General features: G+C 35.1%; 1 protein-coding gene across 2 annotated transcripts in view; it reads left to right on the top strand.

Annotated features, from left to right (window-relative positions):
• The window catches only part of LOC150100573 (recQ-like DNA helicase Blm), a 317833-nt gene that overhangs the window by 93296 nt on the left and 199471 nt on the right, over nt 1–25066 (top strand). For both annotated transcript variants that reach the window (XM_090401345.1, XM_090401343.1), the window contains 2 exons: nt 5210–5315; nt 13574–13725. In XM_090401345.1, the coding sequence (XP_090257471.1) occupies nt 5210–5315; nt 13574–13725 (258 nt within the window). The remainder of the gene's footprint in view (nt 1–5209; nt 5316–13573; nt 13726–25066) is intronic.

Genomic DNA, 25066 nt, shown 5'->3' with positions numbered 1-25066 from the left:
CTCTGGATTTAGAGAAAGATGTTGAAAGTTTATTTTCCACTTGGTTAGAGTATAATAAATTTAGTTTAATCCTTTATCCAAGTGTGAGCAAACAAAGTTTGCGCCTGAAAGTATCTTCAGGACTGGGTTAAGGTGGTACTACACCAGGGCAACTCGTTGCAAAGGTGGAGCAAGCTACCAACACTCCTATCCTAGTATCTCCCATAATGCAAAACACATCTCCTTGCGGATATGTCTAATGTTATGCATTAAGGGAAGGGCCACTACCCAGACCGGTTTCGACCTTTATTGAGGTCTCTTCAGTGGGAGCCAGGCCCGAGTCGAGATATCAGGAAGAAGCATTAGCAGGTCATCTCCACCTATAGGAATTGCCAATTGGTGTGCCACCCTTTTTTAATAAATTACTCTGGATTTAGAGAAAGATGTTGAAAGTTTATTTTCCACTTGCAACGAGTTGCCCTGGTGTAGTACCACCTTAACCCAGTCCTGAAGATACTTTCAGGCGCAAACTTTGTTTGCTCACACTTGGATAAAGGATTAAACTAAATTTATTATACTCTAACCAAGTGGAAAATAAACTTTCAACATCTTTCTCTAAATCCAGAGTAATTTATTAAAAAAGGGTGGCACACCAATTGGCAATTCCTATAGGTGGAGATGACCTGCTAATGCTTCTTCCTGATATCTCGACTCGGGCCTGGCTCCCACTGAAGAGACCTCAATAAAGGTCGAAACCGGTCTGGGTAGTGGCCCTTCCCTTAATGCATAACATTAGACATATCCGCAAGGAGATGTGTTTTGCATTATGGGAGATACTAGGATAGGAGTGTTGGTAGCTTGCTCCACCTTTGCAACGAGTTGCCCTGGTGTAGTACCACCTTAACCCAGTCCTGAAGATACTTTCAGGCGCAAACTTTGTTTGCTCACACTTGGATAAAGGATTAAACTAAATTTATTATACTCTAACCAAGTGGAAAATAAACTTTCATCATCAAGGACATTGTCATCTTAAAGGCTGATAAGGGGAATGCAACTGTAGTTCTAGATAAAATAGACTACCAAGAAAAAATCTTAGCACTGTTAGATTCAGATAGTTATTCAGAAATTGAGAGAGATCCAACAAGAGAAATACACAATAGAACCAATAATCTCCTACAAAAGACCACAGAAATTCCACAGAATACATGGCTCTCCATCCGCTCTTTACAACCCTTCATTCCAAGGTTATATGGTCTCCCGAAGGTACACAAAGAAAACTATCCACTGAGACCTATAGTAGACAGCATTGACTCACCCACATACAGGTTATCCAAATATTTGGCGTCATCGTTAAAAGCTTATGCGGGGAAATCTTCTTCTTATATTAAAAACTCAACAGATTTTGTCTCTAAAATAAAGGACCTAAAACTAAAATCTTCTGACATCATGGTGAGCTTTGATGTGGTAGCACTCTTTACCAACGTTCCGACACAGGACGTTCTCCATATTTTAAAAAACAAGATTTCAAATAAAATGTTCTCTCTGTTATCTCACTGTGTAAACTCTGGCTATTTTGAATTCAAAGGTAAATTATACAAACAGGTCAAAGGATTAGCTATGGGAAGCCCCCTCTCTCCTGTGTTAGCCAACATTTTTTTCGAGGAATTTGAACAAAAAGCAATCTCCTCTTTTACTTTAAAACCGAAAATTTGGCTTAGATACGTGAATGATATATTCCTCATATGGGAGCATGGTACTTAGAATCTTCACAAGTTTCTCGACCACTTAAACAACCGCCATCAAGATATAAAATTGACTATGGAGATTGAAGAAAATAGTTCCATCTGTTTCCTAGATGTTAAACTCACTAAGATGCCTGAATCAATTAAAGTCTCTATATTTAGAAAGCCAACTCATACAGACAGATATTTGCATGCGTCATCCCATCACCATCCAGCGCAAAAGTTGGGTATTATATCAACTCTAGCGAATCGTGCAAGATCTGTACTCTCAGATGAAGAAGAACTGAAAAAGGAACTACAACATCTTAAATGGACCTTTAAAAACAATGGCTACTCTCTAAAAAATATTAACAACCAATTATCCCACCGTCAACGTAGCAACGTAGAGACACAGGACGACTCCAAAGGTCATATCGTCTTGCCATATATCAGCACACTATCCCAAAAGCTGAGTAGAATTCTAAAGAAGTTTAACATAAAAACGTGCTTCTCGACTATGCCAAAAATAAGATCACGCTTCAACAACTATAAACAACCTCACAACCTTCTACAATTCCCAGGTGTATACAAGGTCACTTGTGAATGCGGAAAGCCTTACTATGGGCAGACAGAGAAATCTATCTTACTACGTCTCAAAGAGCACCAGCATGACATTGCTTATAAGAGAACCAGAGCAACTGCTCTGTCAAGCCATGTCCTGTTTTCAATAAACACGAACAACGAAAGCCACCAACATGAAATAAACTGGCCATCAACTTCAAACCTACACATCTCCCATGATGAAGTAGAGCGCCGCATTGTCGAGTCAGAAGAAATCATCTTGGACCCTTTTCACATGAATAACAATCTTAGCTATAATTTGGCTGACTCTTTCAACTCTACTATTAGATACTGGAGATCGCGTGATTCCACACACGCACAGGTGTACAACAATAGAACTTTAACTCGGACTGTAGTTCAAGCTCATAATAACTGTAATTTACAGTTGAATATTATGGCTTTTTAATTGTATAGCATTAGAGTGTATCAATGTTAATTTCGTGTCTTTTAATATCTTTCTATGTTCTTATCGCCTGATGAAGTCATTCTTGACGAAACATGTTGCGTTTTTACAAATAAATGTCATTGTGTTATAATTCTCGGGTTTTAAGTCAGTTAATTTAGAAAAATGAACATATCCCAACCCCGAGTTAATAGTACTAATCATATATATATATATATATATATATATATTTTTTTTTTTTTTTTTAGTTTGGAAATTTATTGACCTTATTAGTTATCTTGTATTACTACTTAGGTGGCACTTTTTGGAATTGTCAGTTATTGTTTAATTTTAGCCTAAAATGTACGGAAGATGCCTGTGACATGCAGGCGAAAATTATACTATTAAATATAATAAGTTTAATTTAATCCTTTATCCAAGTGTGAGCAAACAGAGTTTGCACCTGAAAGTATCTTCAGGACTGGGGTAAGGTAGTACAACACCAGGAAACTTGTTGCAAAGGTGGAAAAAGCTATCATCACTCCTATCTCATCTCAGTATCTCCCATAATGCAAAGCACATCTTCGTGCGGATATGTGTAATGCTATGCATTAAGGCAAGGGCCACTACCCATACTGGTTTCGACCTTTATTGAGGTCTCGTCAGTGGGAGCCAGGCCCAGTAGTGGAGACACCAAGGCAGAAGCAATGAGAGGCCATCCCAACCTATAGGAGTGCTTTGCATTATGGGAGATACTGAGATGAGATAGGAGTGATGAGAGCTTTTTCCACCTTTGCAACGAGTTGCCTGGTGTTGTACTACCTTATCCCAGTCCTGAAGATACTTTCAGGCGCAAACTTTGTTTGCTCACACTTGGATAAAGAATTAAACTAAACTTATTATAGTCTAACCAAGTGAAAAATAAACTCTCAACATCTTTCTCTGAATCCAGAGTAATTTAATAATAAGATTGTACACCCTTTGGCAACTCCTATAGGTTGGTATGACCTCTCATTGCTTCTGCCTTGGTGTCTCCACATCTGGGCCTGGCTCCCACTGACGAGACCTCAATAAAGGTTGAAGCCGGTATGGGTAGTGGCCCTTGCCTTAATACATAGCCTTACACATATCCGCAAGGAGATGTGCTTTGCATTATGGGAGATACTGAGATGAGATAGGAGTGATGAGAGCTTTTTCCATCTTTGCTATGAGTTGCCTGGTGTTGTACTACCTTACCCCAGACCTGAAGACACTTTCAGGTGCAAACTTTGTTTGCTCACACTTGGATAAAGGATTAAACTAAACTTATTATAGTCTAACCAAGTGAAAAATAAACTCTAATACTATTAAATAATCTTTGTACATGGGTATTAATTTTGTATGAAAACATTGCTAAAGCAACTGCTAGCCTTCAGAGGTTATAGGCACTTTGAAAGGACAATAAAATACAGCTAGCTACAAGATTCTACCTCATTGATACCCTTGTTAACTCTGTCTTACTATACAGATGTAAGAGTTGGACATTGCTAAAGGAAGATGAGAAAAGACTATTGATCTTTGAGATGAAGTGCTACAAAAAACTTTTGAAGATACCATACATGTCACACCTAACAAATGACGAAGTTAGATGGAAAATATGCTCCATTGATGGAACACAAGAGAATATCAATACTTAAATATGTCAGAAACCACTCCAGTGGCTGGGCCATGTAGCTAGATCAGGCAGCATACTTAAAATATCACTAGAGGGAGTAATGATCTGTGATAGGTCATTACTGATGGCAAACACCTCAGCATCTCTGCTTGCTTGCTTGAATTGGTGAAACTGGAGAAGGGAAGCCAGTATGAGTTGTGGGAAGTCCCCAAGAAGGATCACCTCACTATTGGGTTATTTTGACTGCAGAAAGTTGAGCTTTAGAGAAGGATAGTTGAAGATGGCAAAGTGGTTAATGGAAGTTGGAGAGCGATAAAGACACCATATGTAAAGGGCAAGGTTGTTTAGTAGATAAATTTTGAGCCAAACCAGATCATATAGGGTTATTCGATATTTTGCAATCTCTGGTATGGTATGTCAGTTCTGATGAATGCAAAAATGCTGCCCTTATAATGGAAAGACCTGTATAATGTGTAGTTCAGTCTGACAGTGGTTGTTGAGGTTGCCAGTTGGGATTCTAATAACAATAGTAATTCTGGTTTAGATGATTGTAGGCGGTGGTGGTGGTGCACATCATTTATATTGCTGTTTAGGCCATGGATGTTGGCAAATGGGACGCAGAAAGTTTTTTAAAACTAAAAAGAAAATAGGAATTTACTAACAACTTTCTGTGTAGCACATATTATTATGGAGAAATCATCAACTTTAATAAACTGCCAGAAATTTCTCACTAGTACAGCTATAGTAAATGCTGTTTTAAAGGATAATTAAAAGTATATTGACTATGAGCTTTCATTATAATAAAAACCACCTATTTATACATGAAATAATTCTGTGTTGTTTAATTTGTAGATTAGTTAATGATAGAGAGGAAAATTCAGATTGTGTGAGTGAGTCCCACAACATCTCCCAATGTAAGCTCCAAAATGACTTGCTATTTCAGAAGTATGACACACAGGTAATGTGCTTTCATTTTCATTATCCTGTAAACCAAAATTTTTAGAATTTAATCACTATTTTTCATGCAGATCATCTGTCACCAGAATATTAGTAATACTCTCTCTCTCTCCCTCCTATTGCAACATTCTCTATCTTTTCTTAACTCTTCTTAAGTGAATAGCTGCTGTTGAGGATTCAGACCACATCATTGTGCAAGTTTTCTCTCTTTTTTTTTTAAATAGTAATCCTATACCTGAGAGGTTATTCAACCTTTAGTACCACAAATGCACAAAATATTGAGAAGAAACTTGTCTATGTTGAGTTTAGAGATGTGAAAATGCATAAGAGGAAATGCTCTTCAAAGAATAATTGAAAATTGATGAAGAGGAAGAAATATTTGCATGAATTATAGAAGGCAAATGGGAAATTATATCAATTTTGATTACTAGTAATCATGGAATTATTTGTAGAAATTGCAAATGTAATGAAGCAGTGAACATGTACATTAAAGAGTGGAGTGAGTTGCTGGTGAGAGCAAGATCACTAGGAGTGCCATAACAACTGGCAGAACAATGTTTCAGTAATTATATGTATATCTGATTGCAGAGCTTCAAAAATTTTGTGCTGGCTCACCACTCAGCCAGATATCTCACTAGATAGTTGAGTCATTAGGTGGATGAGCTTAATATATTATGGTTGCACATTCAGAATTTTGGACCTGAGGACACAAGATGTTAAAGAAGCAGTCATAGACAAGAAGGGATACCAAAAGTTCCTAGCAAATAAATCAGCAGATGCCTAAAGAATACAGAGAAAAATGTAAAAGAGCTGACCTATGTGTAAAAGTAGCTAAACAAAAGTCATGGCTTTGGCTAAGATGACTTTGGTAAGAATATAGAAAATAAATATCAGGAAGATGGCAAATTGTTCTAGAGACTATTGCAAAAGCTTAGAAATGGAGGAAAGAATACTGTAAAAGTAATTAAAGATGATAAAGGTGACATGAAAACTGAAGATAACGATATCCTGGATTTCTGGAGTAATTACTTTGAAAGACTTAAATGAAACAAGCAGTCACAGAACAGCAGGAGAAAATTTTCAAAAGGAAAGTAAACAGGAGTACATATAAATACTTCATGATGAAAAAGCCATAAAACATTTGAAATGTGGAAAGGCAGCTGGATAGATGATATTTGACCAGAAATGCTTAAATATGGAAGTATAAAAGGTGAATAGGTCAAATTCCAGATTGGAGTAGAGCTCTGTAGAGATCTACTAAGTATTCTAGGTAACATTTGTGCATGCATACTTGAAAAGAGGTTGAAAAAAATTGTGGAAGAGAAACTTGGAGAAGACTAAGCTTTGTTTGGGCTACATAGAGTTTAAGATCATATTTTCACTTTATCACAAATAGTTGAGAAATCATTGGAGCATGACAAGGTCTGTACTTGAGTTTTGTAGATCTGGAAGAGGCATATAACAAAGTGCCTAGAGAAAAGCTTTTCAGAACATTATAGTTAATGGGATGAATGGTACATTATACAAAGCAATACAGAGTGTATATTTAAGTTGTAAGTCAGCAATTAGAATTGAAGGAAATACAGGAAGATGATTTGGTGTAAAATCAGGGGTAAGACTAGGATGCACTATACTCCACTCTTTATTCATCATCTATATGGGTTTCATTATGAAAGAAATTGGCATTAAACCTGATATTAGAATTGAAGATAACAAACTTAGCTCTTTGCTTTATGCAGATGATATAGTACTCCTAAAAGCATCCAGTGCAAGTCTCTATGGTTCTGAATTAAATTGCATAACGGCTGTAATAAATTTGGCATGAAAATCAGCAGTAAAAAGACCAAAACTATGAAAGTGGGTAGGAACATAGAAACTTATCTGTATTTTCAACAGAGTACCTATAGAACAAGTAAAATATTTCAGCTATTTAGGCACAGTTTTTAGTGAAGATGGCAAATTGAGTTTGGAAATAGACAACAGCATAAGCAGAGCTGGTATGATGAAGAGCCAGTTGAATAAATTTATACGGAATAAGAGAGAAATTAGCCAAAACACAAAATTAGCATTATGCAAGATAGTGTTCAAACCAGTTTTAAGTTATGGTTCTGGGAGTTAATAAAGCACTTGATCAAAGACCAGAGATTTGAGAAGTCTGATAAAAATTAATGGATTGAACAGATGGCATCAATGGTAGAATGAAATAAATTACAAACTACGTGAATAGTCTACATTCCCACATCCTTTTACTCTGGAATTGGAATACAACAAAAATTTCTACTTTAGAGCACATAGCATCATTATTTATTTAGCGTATGGCCCACACATGAAAAATTAATTACATTAATCCTTAATATATATGGACATAATAATAGACATGTACAATAATAAGACATAATACAGTCATAAAAGAGACACTCAAGAATAGGCTACAACTGAATGTCTAGGTTGATTATCCAGTCGACTGCACTTAGTGTAGCATGGATGAAGTCTGACAGGTTTCCACTGTATGCACGTTGGACACATTCTGCTGTAATATGATTAATTGTCTGGTGGGGTGATCCACAGTCGCACCTGGGTGAGGCAATCATGCCCCATTTGTAAAGGTGGTCTGCACATCTGCCATGGTTGGTGCGGATTCGGTTAAGAGCAGACCAAGTTTTCTGAGGTAGGCAAAACCCGAAGGTATCTGTGTTGGGTCCACTAATTCATGGAAGATCCCTGTTGAAGTGTTACACCATGACTCTTTCCACTTCTCCTTCATGTTGAAACTTGTCTCTGCAAGATTTTTTGCTGTTAAGATTGGAAGGTGCCTTGACTTTAGCCTGTTTATTTCTAGGGTGGGATGTCTTCATGGATTGGAAGATTTTGGATTTCCATGATTTTGCTGTATTCATGTGGAAGAAAGTTGGATCTGTGGATGTGTGGAGGCAGGATGTTGCTTAGCACTGGGAGCCAGTAGGTTGGGGTTGATTTTACAGTTCCAGAAATAAGGTGCATAGTGGTGTTAAGCTGGGCGTCAACCAAATACACATGGGTGCTGTTCAGCCATATGGGTGAGCAGTATTCAGCTGTAGAGTAAACGAAGCCAAGAGCAGTGCAGCTAAGCCTTGTTGCTGAAGCACCCCAAGTTGTTCCACATAGCTTTTGTAGTATATTATTTCTTGTTTTTAGCTTGGATGCTGTATTAATGAGATGTGGTTTAAAAGATAGTGTTCTACCTAGAGTGACGCCCAGATATTTCGGGGAATCTGTTGTAGTGTAGCAGTTTGTGGTTGAAGTAGACCATGAGTTCTTTGTTAGCCTGGTTATTGTTCAGGTGGAAGCATGAAACTTGTGTTTTGCTAGGATTTGGGTGTAATCTCCATTTGCTGAAGTATTCATCTAGGACTGCAAGGTCGTTTGTTAGTGTATCTTCCATTGTAGTAAAATTGGCATGTCTGGTGGCTAGAGCAATGTCATCAGCATAGCAAAACTTCTTGGAGGCTGTATTAAGCAAATCTGCAATGTATAAGTTAAAAAGGAACGGAGGAACTGACCCTTGTGGTAGTCCATTATGCAGTGTTCTTTGTTTACTTTTGTTCTCGTCCATACACACACTTGGAACAGGTGGTTGCTTAGCATGTTATCAATTAGTTTTGTTATTGTTTTGCATGGGACTGCACGGAGCAACTTGCAGACTGCGCCATGCCTCCAGACTGTGTCATAAGCTGCGGTAAGATCTACAAAAGCTACAGCTGTTTTCTGGCATTGTTGGTAGCCTGCCTCTATGTGTGGTGAGTGACAGAACCTGATCACAGCAGCTTCGTTTATTTCTAAATCCGGCCTGTTCCACTGGGACTTGTTCTATTATCTTAGGGGAAATTCTATTAAGGATGAGCCTTAATAAGGATAGCATCATTATTACTCTTTCACAAAATGGTTGTAATCAAAAGCAGATCTCGAGCAATATGCTCGTCCACTTGCCTGTGGTGAGTAAATTTTTCCAGCTGGTAAGTAACTGTATACTGGACAAAATAGAATAGTTTTTAATTAATAAAAAATAACTTTCTTAACTAAATCTTTTTTTTTTTTTTAAGAAAACACAGAAGAACATTTATAATATAAAGGGCCATTATAATACATTATATTAATGTAACAAATCATATTTTCCAAAAAAAAAAAAAAAAAAAAAAAATCAATACTCATTTTACTTTTGTTCTTATTCTTATTATTTATTGACTTCTTCAAATGCTTCTTGCACAAAGGAAATGTTCTCCAAACTCAATCACTTTATCGAACTCTTATTGTCTTACTAAGACATATCATTAAAAATGGGGGAGGGGCGAGTAAATTTTGTTCATGGCAAGTAGGATTTTGCATAATTTGTTGACCTCTGATCATAAGACAATAATTTGCATCCTATAACATCCTTCCAAAGGAACTGTCAATAACTAGGAAAACTGAGACTGCAAAGGAGCAGTAATACTCTTTTGCAGTAGCACTCTGCTTCCATATACAGCAATGCACACCGTTGCAAACACCAGTATAATTAACTACAGAAAAATCCCAGTCTATGTCTTTTAGTACCAATGCTATGTTAAGCTCACTATTACAAATAGTAAAAGCTGAAAACCTCCATTATAGCAAATGATATCACAATTAGAAGATACAAGATAATCATGAGAAACAAAATAAAATCGTGGGGAATAGAACAAAGGAAATAACAGAAAATTATACATTGAAGACAAAACACAAAGGCACCATATGCCTTTGGTGACTGCCAAAGGCACAAAGGTGCCATTGGCAGAACCATACATAAAGGACATAAAATTGCAATATGAAAAGTACAAATACAAACAACAATAATAATAGATATAGGATCAAACTAGAAAAGCATGAAATTATAAAATATCTAGAATTAACTTTTATCTTCATACTGTATCCTTTTTTTTTTTCAGTTGGATGTTGCTAATTCTGGGTAGCACTTTATGCTGAAGTGCATCATGCCAATGAAATTTGTGGTGGCAGAGATGTAATAGTCATTTCTTCTCTTGGTATGGACGTAGACTTTTTGTTGTAATGTCTAGGAGGATGGATGCTGGTGTACATATACATCATTTCTATGTAATGTAATTTATCCTGTGCTGTGTCACTTTTATGATGTATTCTATTGTGACAATTTAGGACAAACTGGAACATAAGGTGTAGACTGTACCATTACATTCAACAACTATATGTGGGCTACTGGCTCTGTTGAAGAAAGAATGACCCAAAATAACCAATTCATATCTTTGCAAACTGGAGAAGAGTATAGAAGGATGAAAAGTGTGATCATGTCTGATGGAGGGTGCACAACATACACAGATATAAACACATGCCGTTTGGGTTTGTGCAGTTTAGGTTTATCAAAATATTCTGTTATTGCACATGCTGTTATTGACAGCCTGTGGTTGGCCAAGTGGTTAGCATATCCATTATCCATTCTCCATTCTGACAGACTGGGGATTCGAATCCCACTGTGGGCATGGATGTTTGTGGTTGTCTTTAGGTGGGAGATGAATTTTATCACCTGGTGTAAGATTGCCACCACCCTCTGAAGGCCTCAAATGGCTTGAAAGTTCATATTTGTTCTCTAGAGCTGGATTTCTGTACTATGTAAAAATAAAATAAAAACATCAATAACAACAACAAAAATAAAATAATACACACACACACACACACACACACACACAGTGGAACCTCAGTTGTCGAACGCCTCTTTTCTCGAACAATTCGGTTCCCGAACAAAAAATGCTTCAGTTTTTTGTTCAGGAACCGAACTTCAGTTCCCGAATAGTCAAACGGCAACCACGTGCTCCACGTGCTGAGCTTTAAGTGGGAAAGTGTCATTTACGTGGTAGCCTTCATTCAGTGCAGACATTTGCTCGAATTTGCAGTGCATTTCCTTGATTTTCTTTTTTTTTTTTTTTTTTTTCATAAATTATTATTAATTAATCCACCATGGGGCCGGAGAAGAATAGTGATAGCAGCAAAGCCAAAAGAAAAGTTGTTAGAACCACGAGAATGAAAATATAGATAGAGATGAAAAAAGAAATCGTATCTAAACATGAAAATGGCATTCGTGTCTCGAATCTTGCTTTGCAGTTCGGTATGGCGAAATCAACGATATGTACAATACTCAAAAATAAAGAGGCGATCAAGAGAGCTGATGTTGCAAGAGGAGTGAAAGTTCTTACTAAACAAAGATCGTAGACGATTGAAGAAGTGGAAAAATTGTTGCTGATTTGGATAAACAAGAAACAGTTAGCTGGTGATAGTGTTTCTGAGGCTATAATTTGTGAAAAAGCAAGGCAATTACATGATGACCTGTTGAAAAAAACCCTGGTACGAGTGCTGATACTGATGTGTTCAAAGCTAGTAGAGGGTGGATCGAGAAATTTAAGAGGAGAAGCGGCATACATAGTGTGGTTAGGCAAGGAGAGGCTGTGAATTCGAACCAAGAAGCTGCTGAGAAATATGTGCAAGAATTTAGTGATTATGTAAAGGCTGAGGGTTTTCTTATCCAACGAGTGTTCAACTGTGATGAATCTGGTCTATTTTGGAAAAATTGCCAAAAAGGACTTACATCACTCAGGAGGAGAAAGCATTGCCAGGATACAAGTCAATGAAGAATAGGCCTGACTCTTTTGCTATGTGGAAACGCAAGTGGGGACTTCAAGGTCAAGCCATTGCTTGTGTACCACTCTGAGAATCCGAGGGTGTTTAAGAAAAATAACGTGATGAAAAGTAAATTGCCTGTTATGTGGAGGGCTAATAGTAGGGCTTGGGTAACCAGGCAATTGTTTATTGAGTGGATCCATGAAGTCTTTGTCCCAAGTGTGAGAAAATATCTTCAAGAAAAAAATTTGCCAATGAGATGCCTTCTTGTGATGGACAATGCTCCTGTTTACCCTCCAGGCTTGGAGGACGAGTTAGTGGAGGAGTCTGATTTTATTACAGTGAAGTTCTTGCACCCTAACACACTTCTCTAATTCAGCCCATGGACCAGCAGGTCATTTTGAACTTTAAGAAACTCTACACCAAGCACTGTTTCAAAGGTGTTTTGAAGTGACCTCTGACACAGAATTAACACTCAGAGAATTCTGAAAAAATCACTTCAACATCCTCCATTGCTTAAGTATCCTTGACAAAGCCTGGGCACAAGTGACTTATAGGACCATGAACTCGGCCTGGAGGAAATTGTGGCCAGACTGTGTAGCAGACAGCGACATTGAGGCTGAGCATGTTGCTCTTGTTGATGATATTGTGTCTCTGGGCAAAAGCATGGGCTTGGAAGTTGACAATGCTGATGTGGAGGAGTTAGTGGAGGATCACAGGAATGAACTCACCACAGAAGAACTGGAACACCTTCAGAAGGAGCAGCAAAAGATGGAGGTGGAGGAAATGTCTTCAGACACAGAGGAAGGGATTGAAGATGTTCCTAGTTCTTTCATCAAAGAAATATGTGCGAAATAGGGTGAGGTGCAAGGTTTTGTGGAAAGATATCAACCTCACGAAGCTGTAGCAAACCACATCATAAACCTTTTCAATGAGAGTGGCATGTCTCACTTCAGAAACATTTTAAAACGCAGGCAAAAACAAATCTCATTGGACAGGTTTTTTGTGAGACAGAAGCCCAGTGTGTCTCAAGCAGAGTCAAGTTGTGCCAAGAGACAGAAAAGGGAAAGAGAAAAAAATCCCAGAAGGACAGTAACCTGATGTTTTTATGGAAGGGGACTCACCTCCTTCTGGTCAGTAAGATATAGATGAAGTTAAATTTTCGTCTATATTTTATCTATTTATTGTGTTTATTCTTTTTATGTAAGATTTTATGCATTTTCATTATGTTTGTATACGATCTTATGCATGAAGTACTGTTGTAAAGGTTTAAATAAACAATCATCTGGGTTTCGGGAATGGATTAATCCGTTTTACATTAATTCTTATGGGAAAATGGTTTCGATTTTCAAACGAATTGGTTTCTGAACAGTCTTTAGGAACGAATTATGTTCGACAACTGAGGTTCCACTGTATATATAAATCAAAAATGGAGGGAAAAACCATTCCCCACCCACAGTACAAATGTACTATAAGTTTACAAATAAACCTCTGGTGGGAGGAAACCACAAAAAAAAAAAAAAGAAAAAAAAAGTGCAATTGCTTTTGTTGAAGAAATGTAATTTAAAGTAATATATTTAGTTAGTTAATTATTCATAATGAAATAATTCACTTTTGTAGTGCTATTATGATGGAGTGGATGCCATTTGCTCACCACTAAAATCACCAATGGATTTAAATTTTCAAATCATGACAAGAATTTGTGAACTCATAGAGTCACATATTGAATTTGTGAAAGATCTTCCTGAAGTAGAGAAGTTATTGAAAATAAGGTAACCTTATTTGTTATGCAAATCAGTTTTTAAGTCATATTACTTATTTAAAAGTAACGAGTAAGATAGAACTGCTAATATACTGGTTATATAAAATATTTCTGATTTTATATAACCAAGAAAATTTCATATAGTTCAAAAATTCACTGTACATTTTTATATAGAGAGATATATTAAATGTGTATTTTGTTGAATTGGTAGTTGAAAAGTCGAAGATAAAAACAGGTTAAATATTTACTAAAATAAAGAGCCAAAAGGCTTCACTTCAGCAATGCAAAATTTATAAAAATCAAGTGGATATTAAATCCAGCATTATTTCAAAGCCAAATACAGAAACTATAAACGTTTCATATGAAATTTTACCATAGAGCTTATGCAATACTCACCGGTATTTACGAGTTGCCCTAGCTGGACCTTATAGGAGACATGCCTGCTATGGCAGCATCCATATATTTGCTTCCTATTGGTCCATTTTGATAAAGTTTCACTGGCCTGACAGCTGTTTCAACCTGATTGGTTTTTGTCAGAGACCAGGCAGAAACCTTAAGAGAGCAAAAACTCTCACTAAGGAACTTGAAACATCGAAGAGGTATATTTTTCGTAAGTGAACTCTCGGTCGGTATGTAAAAGTATTTACTAAAATAAAGAAGTAAAATTCTTCACTTTGGCACTGCAAAATTCAAAGCCGAATACAGCTCTCTGGTCAAATTTCATACAAAACTTTTATAGTTTTTGTATTCATCTTTGAAATAATGCTGGATTTAATATCCACTTGATTTTTATAAATTTTGCATTGCCGACGTGAAGCCTTTTGGCTTTTTATTTTAGTAAATGCTTTTACGCACCAAAAAGAGGAAAAAAGGTTATCCTTCTTCGTATACAGAAAACACCGCAACAGGAAGATTTTTATATGCCGTTTCACACCATCATCCATTGCAAAAAATAGGCACAATTAAAACTTTGCGAGATCGGACATACAGTATATCTAACACACTGATTAAAATTTAAAAAATGAAGAATTACACTATCTGGCACAGAACCTTGTACTTAATGGCTTTTGAACCCAAGATGATCAAAAAAATTCTTAATACAGGCTCCTGCAGCTCCCTTACTTAAACAAGATTTCAAGAATACAATCATGCTGCCGTACATCAAAAAAAATCACAGACAAAGTGAATATGTTGCTCTGCAAGTGCAGCACAAAAGTGGCTTTTCTACCTTTACAAAAAATATCAGGATTCCTACATCCACCAAAACCACCACACCACCCCATGGAAAAAACCAGGCGTCTATGAGATTCATTGCTCTTGTGGCATTTGTTATGTAGACCAGACGGGAAGGTCGGAAGAGATCTGTATATCTGAACATGTAAAAGACATTGAAAAAAGAAGGGAGCACAAATCAAGTTTAGCATTCCACACAGCCACTACTAGCCATCAAGTACTCTAGCAACAGACAAACATGTCATATATTTATAATAACTGTTTTGCAAGAAAATTTAAAGAAGCTGCACAAATGCTTAGGATTCCTACACAGTACAATAAAAAAATCAAGGCATGATTTTGCAAGTGTGCCTTCACCAAAAATTTAACTGCCATGGACCTAGGATATAGCACACGTGAACCACAGAATGTGATAACAACTACAATGTTCCAACACGCATACAGTAACGAATATATCATTTGTATTCTGGATTCTCAATTATTTAACAGTTGTGGTCTAATTAATTGTTAATAAACTTTTATTGTGTAAAACGTTTATATACCACTATCCCTGATGATGTAAGCCTTATGATACATGAAACTTGTCAGGTTTTTTATTATTTATTTTTAATAAACTCTTTATATTAATATGTGGTATCAGTACTGAAAACTACCTACAGAACTGCTTAACCACAGAAACCTACGTCTGAATAAGTATTTTGTTTTGAAGTGTTCCATGTAAAAGTTAGCTAAAGGGATATAAGAGGTGGGGAGGATCCATAACAGTACCATTAGTCTGTCAATTTTTCCTTGCCATGTAAAGTGACTTCTGTGCGTACTAAATTTGAATAATACAAAGATATCAAGGAGAATTTAGACTATCAATTCTAGAGTGTCTATTAGTAGTACATTAGTAAATAAAGACATGACATCGAAACTAACCATTGTGCCTATGTTTTTAAGGACAAACAGACTAATGGTTCTACTATGTGTGTGTGTGTGTTCCTCCCCCCTTAGCTAACTTTTACATGGAACACTTGAAAATGTTACTTACCCCAGCTACCTGCAAGCCCCTTAGTGTGGTTACGCTTTGTTCATGATGTGTTTGCCATTTGTTGCCTTTTCTTGACACATTAGTCACCCAGCTTTCAGATTCACTATCTTTTTCCATTTATAAAAAAACAACACACACAGGAAGATATCTACATAAACAGTCGTATCATCATCCAGCTCAACAGTATGGTATTCTTAAAACATTTATATATAGGGCTAGGGCTATTTGTTCTAATGATACAGAATCTTTCCACTGAACTTGAATATCTTTGCCATACTTTCCTGCCCAATGGCTACAGCTCCTACAAAATAGGTAAAATATTACATGATACTCTTACTTCTCTCTCTCCTTAAACACTCAAGAACAAAACACTACTATTCCTATTCTCTATGTCCGAGATATATCTGAAAAGATAGCTAAAGTAATAAAATATAACCTTTGCACTGCATGTCAAATTAGCAACTCTGATCTTCTCTCGTCAGGATAAACCTTCATTCCTGGCATATCCTGGAGTGTATGAAGTTCCATGTGACTATGACTTGGCCTACTATGGACAGACAGGAAGAACTGTTAACATCTGCCTTAGAGAACATAATATTTGCTACTATTATTATGGCAATTCTGGACTGGCAGACCGCACTTCGGACACCTGACATTGGAATACTCTTCCCACATTTGGGATACTGCTTCTAAGACCTCCCAGAATGCTTGATTGTATTCAGAAGTGAGCAAGTACTTAATTGAAGTGAAAGGGAAGCTTTGAAATGATGCTTAAACAATACAGTATCTCGATGTATCCCTGGAGTTTGAAGAACAAATAGGATGGGAGTGAAATGAATGTGTCATCTTATTAAGCATCATTTCAAGAAATCTGTAAGAAGACATGGAAAGAATATCATGAGAATAAAAGTGAGAGCAGTTATGAAATGCAGGCCAGAAATGTTAAAAGTATCATATGGAAAGCTGAGTTAGAGTATGAAAAGAAATTGGTTGCACAGGCAAAAGGCAACCCAAAAGAATTTTACAATTATCCCTCACAATATTTCAAATATTGAGTGCTCACTTCACCAACTACATGTTTTATAGCAATATGTAGCAGATATAATGATACTTTTAAAAAAATGATTTTACACATTTATATGTGCAATGAAATCAGAATTTATTAACAGTTCCTATATATTTTGCCTAAAGCCCTCTGCCTAAAATTAATAATAGAGAAAAGAAGAGAATATAATATAGAAACACATATTGCATTTATTGACTTTGAAAAAGCATTTGACAAAGTTAAAAGAAACATATTATTTAACATATTAAAAGAAAGACAAATACCAAATAATATCCTAAAAGCTGTCAGATTAAATCACGAGCTATCATATACAAGAGAGATAAACCAAGGGGTCCGACAGGGATGTCCCCTCTCAGCAACTCTTTTTAATATCTACTTAAATGAAATAATAATAAAATGGAGTAAAAATTTACATCAAGGAATTAAACTTTCACCTACAGTTAACTTAAACACTCTCCTCTTTGCAGACGACCAAATAATAATTACAAATTCTGAAGATAACTTACAGAAAGCTATTTTAAATCTAAATGAGATATCCAAAGATTATGATATGATAATATCAACGGAAAAATCAAAAACTATGGCCTTTAAAGGACAAGATCCAGCAAGAACTAAAATAGTATTAGATAACAAGATCTTAGAACAGGTGAATTCATTTAACTACCTAGGATGTATGATCACTTATGAAAATGAAAAAGATATAAACATAAAAATTGCAAAATATTTAAAAATAACAGGAGTAATTAACTCTATATTTAAACCAAACCTAGTTCAAAAACAAACCAGGCTAAAAGTATACAATGTATGGAAGCGAAATCTGGACAATAAAACAAAAAGACAAACAAAGATTAACAACAGCAGAAATGAAGTTTATGAGAAAAACTGCAAAGTATACCCTATTTGTTCACAAAAGAAACGAAGATATTATGAAAGAATTAAACCAAGAACCAGTAATTGAAAAAATTAAAAAATATAAACATAAATGGATGGAACACGTTCAAAGAATGAAAACAGAAAGATTACCAAAACAAGCCTTAAAGTACAAGCCATTAGGAAAAAGAAAACCAGGATGTCCTCTTAAACGATTCAACGATGACTTTTAAGGCCGGAACAGGCCATACTAGGCCTAAATCCTTGATACGTATGATGATGATATATTTTGCTCACTGTAACATGGGTATCATTCAAGGAGGGAGAGAGAGAGAACAAAAGAATTGGTTACAACATTCAAAATATTAATACAAGAATGAGCCAGACAGCATGAGTCATACTTTCACTTGTCTTAGTCACAACTGAATGAACAGGAGACAATGCTGTTGAAGTTCCATGGAACTTGGCCAGGTGTGGTTGTGTAATTTAAAAACATAATAATAATAAAAAAAATGTTTAAATTATGAACAATTTATGGTGATTACTTCCCAATACAGATAGGCATGTGGTCTAGAAATGAAAGATGCCAAGAAATTATATTATTGGTTTAATTCATTATCCAAATGTCAGCATGAAGTATCTTGCAAACAATGTTTCTGCATGAAGTATCTTCATGATTGGGTTACTTGTATATAGAGGCTAATGAATATAAAGAAATCAGGTGAAGGAATAGATCCCATTGAGCTTTATGTCTAGTGTCAATCGCATAGGAAGCAAGATCGGAACTCTCAGATTCTAGAAATCTTATGTAATATTGGTGGTCTTCAATTCTGATCCCAGCAGAATGGCCAGCCTGGCCAACATAGCAAAGTGGATATGAACAGAGTACTTGATAGACACCAAATAAAAATGGTGGAGGCAGTTTATAGTAGGAAAGGAGATAACTTCCATGCTGATTTGAAAGTAGTGTACAGATTGTATTTGTGGAGAATCCTTGTGAGTTGTTTAGAAATCCCTTTAAGGTAGAGTATGGAAATCCTCTTAACATGCTGGCCTGGTTGCTCCAATCAAGAGGCTGCAGATTTGAATCCCACTAAGGGCATGGATGCTTGTGATTGTCCTACTAACCAGTTAATATACGTACTGCTGTGTCCTGGCTCAGTATGACCGTTGATGTCTTTGCGCCATAAAATCAAATAAAAAAAATACTTTTAATGTTGGATTGTAGTCTGGCTAAAGGATGATAATTATCAGTTATTTTATGGAAAGTGGTTTCTTTATATCCATTAGATAACAAAGTAATTTCTATTTTATTTAATTCTTCTGATAGAAGGGCATCCAGAAACCAAATTGTACATGCTTTGTGTACAAGACTTCTAATAAGACCTGTTCTGTGAAGATGATGATGTAAAGCTGAGTGGATATATCTGCCAGTGAAGGAAGGCTTCTTGTATATGGCAAATTCATATTGCCTGTAGAGTTGTAGATTCCCAGTCAATAATGAACTTGATGCAGATGTATAAGAAATTTATTCTATCTAAAAGTGATTCTGTTTCAGAGTGAGACCCAACTGCAAATATATCAACAAAATGTAGCCAGATATGAGGTTGAGAAAAAATGTTGTTAAAAAATTGGCTTACCAAATACTCTATTAAGTAATCAGCTAAAGCATGCGAGATAGCATTGTCCATGGTTATTTCTTCTATTTGTGCAGTTCTTTCTCACCTGCCAGCCAGCTTGAAATCTCATTATGTTTATTTTTGGTTTAAACCAATTTGTTCAACTAAGTTCCAATTCCAGCCTATCCTTATTCATTTAGCATCCAGCAGATACCTTCTGCATGCTTTGTGAGGGTGAGGATTGCACAAAAGGTCAAAAGTCCAATTTGCCTCTCTGCATTCCTTAAAGGCTATGTGGAGGTCTCCTCTCTGTTATCTGGCTTTAACCCTTAAGCAACCACTATATATGTATATAAACAGGTGATTCTCACTTTACAAATTTTTTGGATTGGAATTAGGAGTGTATACAGGGAATTACGTAGTATGTAATGATCAGTTAGAACGAACTTCAGTCACTCACGAGCTTTGGCGATGTGAATGTGTTATTCCTAGTTTTCTTCAATTACACCTGTTTTTTTATTATTTTGTTTTCTTTTTAACTAGAACCCTTTCACTTTTCCAACAATGTCAAAAGAAGTAACACTGCAAAACCAGAAAATGAGCAAAAGAAACAAAGATAAGCAATTACGTTAGAGAAAAAATATGAAATTATTACCAGCCATCAAATGGGTGGCACTGTTAAAGCTCTTTCTGAGAAATTTTCTCTTGCTGTTTCTACAGTTTGCACCATTTTAAAGGACAAAGAAAATTATTTGAAATAAGTAAAAAATTCTCAATGTATGCAGTATACATGTTTGCATAATAAAGAAACAATGAGTATAATTCCTCATATGGAAAAACTGTTAACTGCTTGGATAAGTGACCAAATTCAGTGATTAAACATGCCTATTACCTATCAACGATTTGTACTAAAGCATTAGCTTTTTTTAAAATGCTGAAAGACCAAAAAGGGGATGACTGCAAAAAGACTTTCGCTGCAAGTAGTGGGTGGTGTGACTGCTATAAAAAGCTAACTGGTTGGCATAACATTAAATTACAAGGTGAGGCTGTAAAATCTTATCCAGAAAAATTAGGAGAAATAATTAAAGAAGGAAATTATTTGTCATTGCAGATTTTTAATGTTGATGAAATGGGCTTTTTTTGGAAACAATGACTGCAAGAACTTGCATTGTGAAAGAAGAATCTTTGGTGCCAGGTTTTAAAGCATCAAAAAATCACATCACTCTAGTATTAGGAGGAAATGCTGCTGGCCTTTGCAAGCCTTAGCAAAATCCAAAAGTATCATGATGTATCAATTCCTCTTGTCTTGTTCAATGGTAACATTGTTGTGAACAAGGCTAAAATATGACATTCCTTAATAAATCCATGTTGCTTATTGTAAAGTACAGATTCACTGTCAACCCATTTCTGAATGTGAGTCCTAACCAATTTGCCCAAAATCTTCACCACCACTCCTGAAATACTAATTGGTTGATAATTGGATACATCAGTCTTTGCACCACCCTCTTGCAATGGAATTACCATACATTCTTTCCATTCCTGCAGAATCTTCCCTGTTCTGAGACTCATTAAACAGCCTGGTCAAAGGAATAGCCAGTTCAACTGAACATGCTTTTAGCACAAGTGCCGATATTATTGCTGAATACTTATTCAGTTTGTGCAACAGCTGTAACTCATCCTCATACACCTAAGTTTCTTCATCCAATGAAGAGGTAGCAGTGAGCTCAATGTTGTATACACCAGGCTGATTGCTTTTAACAAAATGGGCACTCATTAGTCAACAACTTCTGCATCTGTAACCCTCACACTATCTGCATTTAGAATAGTTATTCTTCCATTTTCATTCTGCATTTAGAATAGTTATTCATCTTTTACTTGCAGCATATCGATAGAATTCTTGTGGGTTGTCTTTAGCATGCAGAGCCAGTTTCTTTTCATACTCAGACTTTGCTTTCTGTACAACAGTTGTGACTACTCTAGTCAGCCGCTTATAATTTTCATAATGGACATCATCCTTATGCACACGTTATTCCTTCCACATCATCCTTTTCTTACGAATCTCTTGCTTAATAAGATTACACATTCATTTGACTCCTACCCTATTTATTCTTCATACTCTCAGGACACATTCTGATATTGCATCATTTAAGTATTGTTTAAATACTTCCCATGCACTGTCGATATTCTTCACACCCAGCAACCAATCCCATTCTACTGAACTCATTATGCTCCTCAGTTGGTCATAATTTCCTGCTTTGTAGTTCAGCATGTAACCTTTTCTGAATGAATTAAAGATACCAAGAAATTATATACCTGGCTTAATCCTTTATTCAAGGGTAAGCAAACAAAATTTGTGCCTGAATTATTTTCAGGACTGGGGCAACTAGTATATAGAAGCTAATGACCTCACATCACTTGCCTTAGTATCTCATAATGCATAGCACATATCCTTGTATAATGCAAAGCACATAGTACTTGCAGGCATGTATAATCATCATCATCATCATCCGTATTATCAAGGATTTAGGCCTAGCATGGCCTGTTCCGGCCTTAGAAGTCATCGTTGAATCGTTTTAGAGGACGTCCTGGTTTTCTTTTTCCTAATGGCCTGTACTTTAAGGCTTGTTTTGGTAATCTTTCTGTTTTCATTCTTTGAACGTGTTCCATCCATTTATGTTTATATTTTTTAATTTTTTCTATTACTGGATCTTGGTTTAATTCTTTCATAATATCTTTGTTTCTTTTGTGATCAAATAGGGTATACTTTGCAGTTTTTCTCATAAACTTCATTTCTGCTGTTGTTAATCTTTGTTTGTCTTTTTGTTTTATTGTCCAGATTTCGCTTCCATACATTAAGACTGGTAGGGCTAATGTATTGTATACTTTTAGCCTGGTTTGTTTTTGAACTAGGTTTGGTTTAAATATAGAGTTAATTACACCTGTTATTTTTAAATATTTTGCAATTTATATCTTTTTATCGTTTATATCGTTTTCATTTTCATATGTGATCATACACCCTAGGTAGTTAAATGAATTCACCTGTTCTAAGATCTTGTTATCTATTACTATTTTAGTTCTTGCTGGATCTTGTTCTTTAAGGCCATAGTTTTTGATTTTTCCATTGATATTATCATACAATAATCTTTGGATATCTCATTTAGATTTAAAATAGCTTTCTGTAAGTTATCTTCAGAATTTGTAATTATTATTTGGTCATCGGCAAAGAGGAGAGTGTTTAAGTTAACTGTAGGAGAAAGTTTAATTCCTTGATGTAAATTTTTATTCCATTTTATTATTATTTCATTTAAGTAGATATTAAAAAGAGTTGCTGAGCGGGGACATCCCTGTTGGACCCCTTGGTTTATCTCTCTTGTATATGATAGCTCGTGATTTAATCTTATTTGTATTTGATTATTTTCATATATACTTGTGATAGCTTTTAGGATATTATTTGGTATTTGTCTTTCTTTTAATATGTTAAATAATATGTTTCTTTTAACTTTGTCAAATGCTTTTTCAAAGTCAATAAATGCAATATGTGTTTCTAAATTATATTCTCTTCTTTTCTCTATTATTAATTTTAGGCAAAAGGCCGGGTCTATACATGATCATCCTTTTCTAAATCCATTCTGTACTTCTAGAATAAAGTTTTCGGAATATTTCATTAGTTTGTTATTTAAGATTCTGCTATATATTTTGTAACAGGAATTCAGTATACTGATACCTCTATAGTTTTTAGGATCATCTCTATTACCTTTCTTAAAGATAGGAATCACAATTGCTTTTTTCCATTCTGTTGGGGGGAATACCAGTTGAGTAAATTTTATTTAAAAATAATAAGAGTCTTTCTTTGAATCTTGTTCCTGCATATTTATATAGTTCTGAACCTAGCTTATCTTCTCCAGGTGATTTTCCGTTTCTTGTTTCTTTCAGGCTGATTTCTAATTCTTCTTCAGTTATTTCCTTTTCATTTTCGTTAATTGTTTGCCAGTTGTCTTTTTTAAAATATTTGTCTGTCCACAGTTCTGTGTAGTAATTTAGAAATTCTTCTAATTTCAATTCAGTGTTTAATTTTATGCTTTCTTTGGTATCTGCATTTAAGTGTTTCAAAATCTTATATACATTGGGTCTTATTTTATATAAATCATGTTCTAAATTAGAAACAAATTTATTCCATGATTCTCTGTCTTTTTCTGACTTCTCTTTTAGCTATGGCTCTTATTCTTTTATATTCTATTTCATCTTCTAATCTTTTACTGCTTAACCATTTGTGATAGGCTTCTTTTTTCTTTTTGATTATTTCTTTGATTGTATCATCCCAGATCTTCAGTTTTTTACTTTTATTGAATTTTTTGGTCTTTCCTAAGCTTTCATTTGCTGCTGCATTTAGTATCGTTTTTATATTAAGCCATTCTATTTCTATTTCTTCATTTTGTTTTATTTTATCTAGATATTGGTTAATTCTTTGTTCATATAGCCATTGTACATTTGTGTCATGCAATAGTCTAGTTTTATAAACAAATGTTTCAATTTTTCTTTCTGTTCTTGTTACTTGTAGCCATTTAGGTGATAATCTTAATTTTATTTTAACAAAGAAGTGGTCACTGCTTATTTCATATCCTCTGTGAGCTGTAACATCTAGTGAAAATTTTGATGTCTTTTCATTTAATATGACGTAATTTAATATTGATTTCCATCCTCTTGCTGCCCAAGTATATTTATGTATGTCTTTATGTTTATAGAAGGAATTTGTTATTTTTAGGTTATTTTTTTCTAATTTGTTTCTAATTAAATTAGAAACAAAATAAATTTGTTTCTAATTTAGAAGATGATTTATATAAAATTTTTTACCATTTCTTAAATTTTTTTACCATATCAATAAATTTTTTACCATTTCTGTTTAGAGTGTGTTCTTCATGTATTCCTATATTATTATTAATTTTTGTGTTTCCAATTCTTGCATTTAAGTCTCCTGCTAAAATTATGTAATCATTTTTATTTATTTTATTATATATGTTTTGTAGCTGATTATATTATCCTGTTCTCTTCCTTCTTTTGGGGCATATAAACCAATTATTGTTAAATAGCCTCTATCTATTTTTATTCTAGCTTCTATTATTCTTTCATTCCATAATTTATAATGTTTTAACTATTTTGAAAGGGAGTTATGAATCCAAATCATGACTCCTGCTTGTGCTCTTTGGTCTCTGTCGACTCCACTGTATATCACATTAAAATTTTCAGTTTTCATAGTTCCTTTTAATTTCTTTTTTGTTTCAGTGATTACTGCTATTTTAAAATTTCTTTTATTTAATAACTGGTCTAATTCTATTTCTTTATATGCTATTCCTCTTACATTCCAGTTTGCTATGTGTATTATATTTTGTCGTTTCCATTTTTGTTTTACCTTTTCCATTCCAGGGTCGTTTCCCATAGATTCAATCCGATTATCTTTTTTCTGTCAGCTTACAAGTAGGATTATGTTCTCCATGTCAGGGGACTAGCCTGACGATGGAATAGTTCAGTGGTA

Source organism: Typopeltis vanoorti, chromosome 12 (genome assembly GCF_054136105.1).
Source record: "Typopeltis vanoorti isolate ZY-2024b chromosome 12, IOZ_Tvanoo_1.0, whole genome shotgun sequence".
Classification (NCBI taxonomy): Eukaryota; Metazoa; Arthropoda; class Arachnida; order Uropygi; family Thelyphonidae; genus Typopeltis; species Typopeltis vanoorti.
This window is presented reverse-complemented; position numbering and strand designations above follow the sequence as displayed.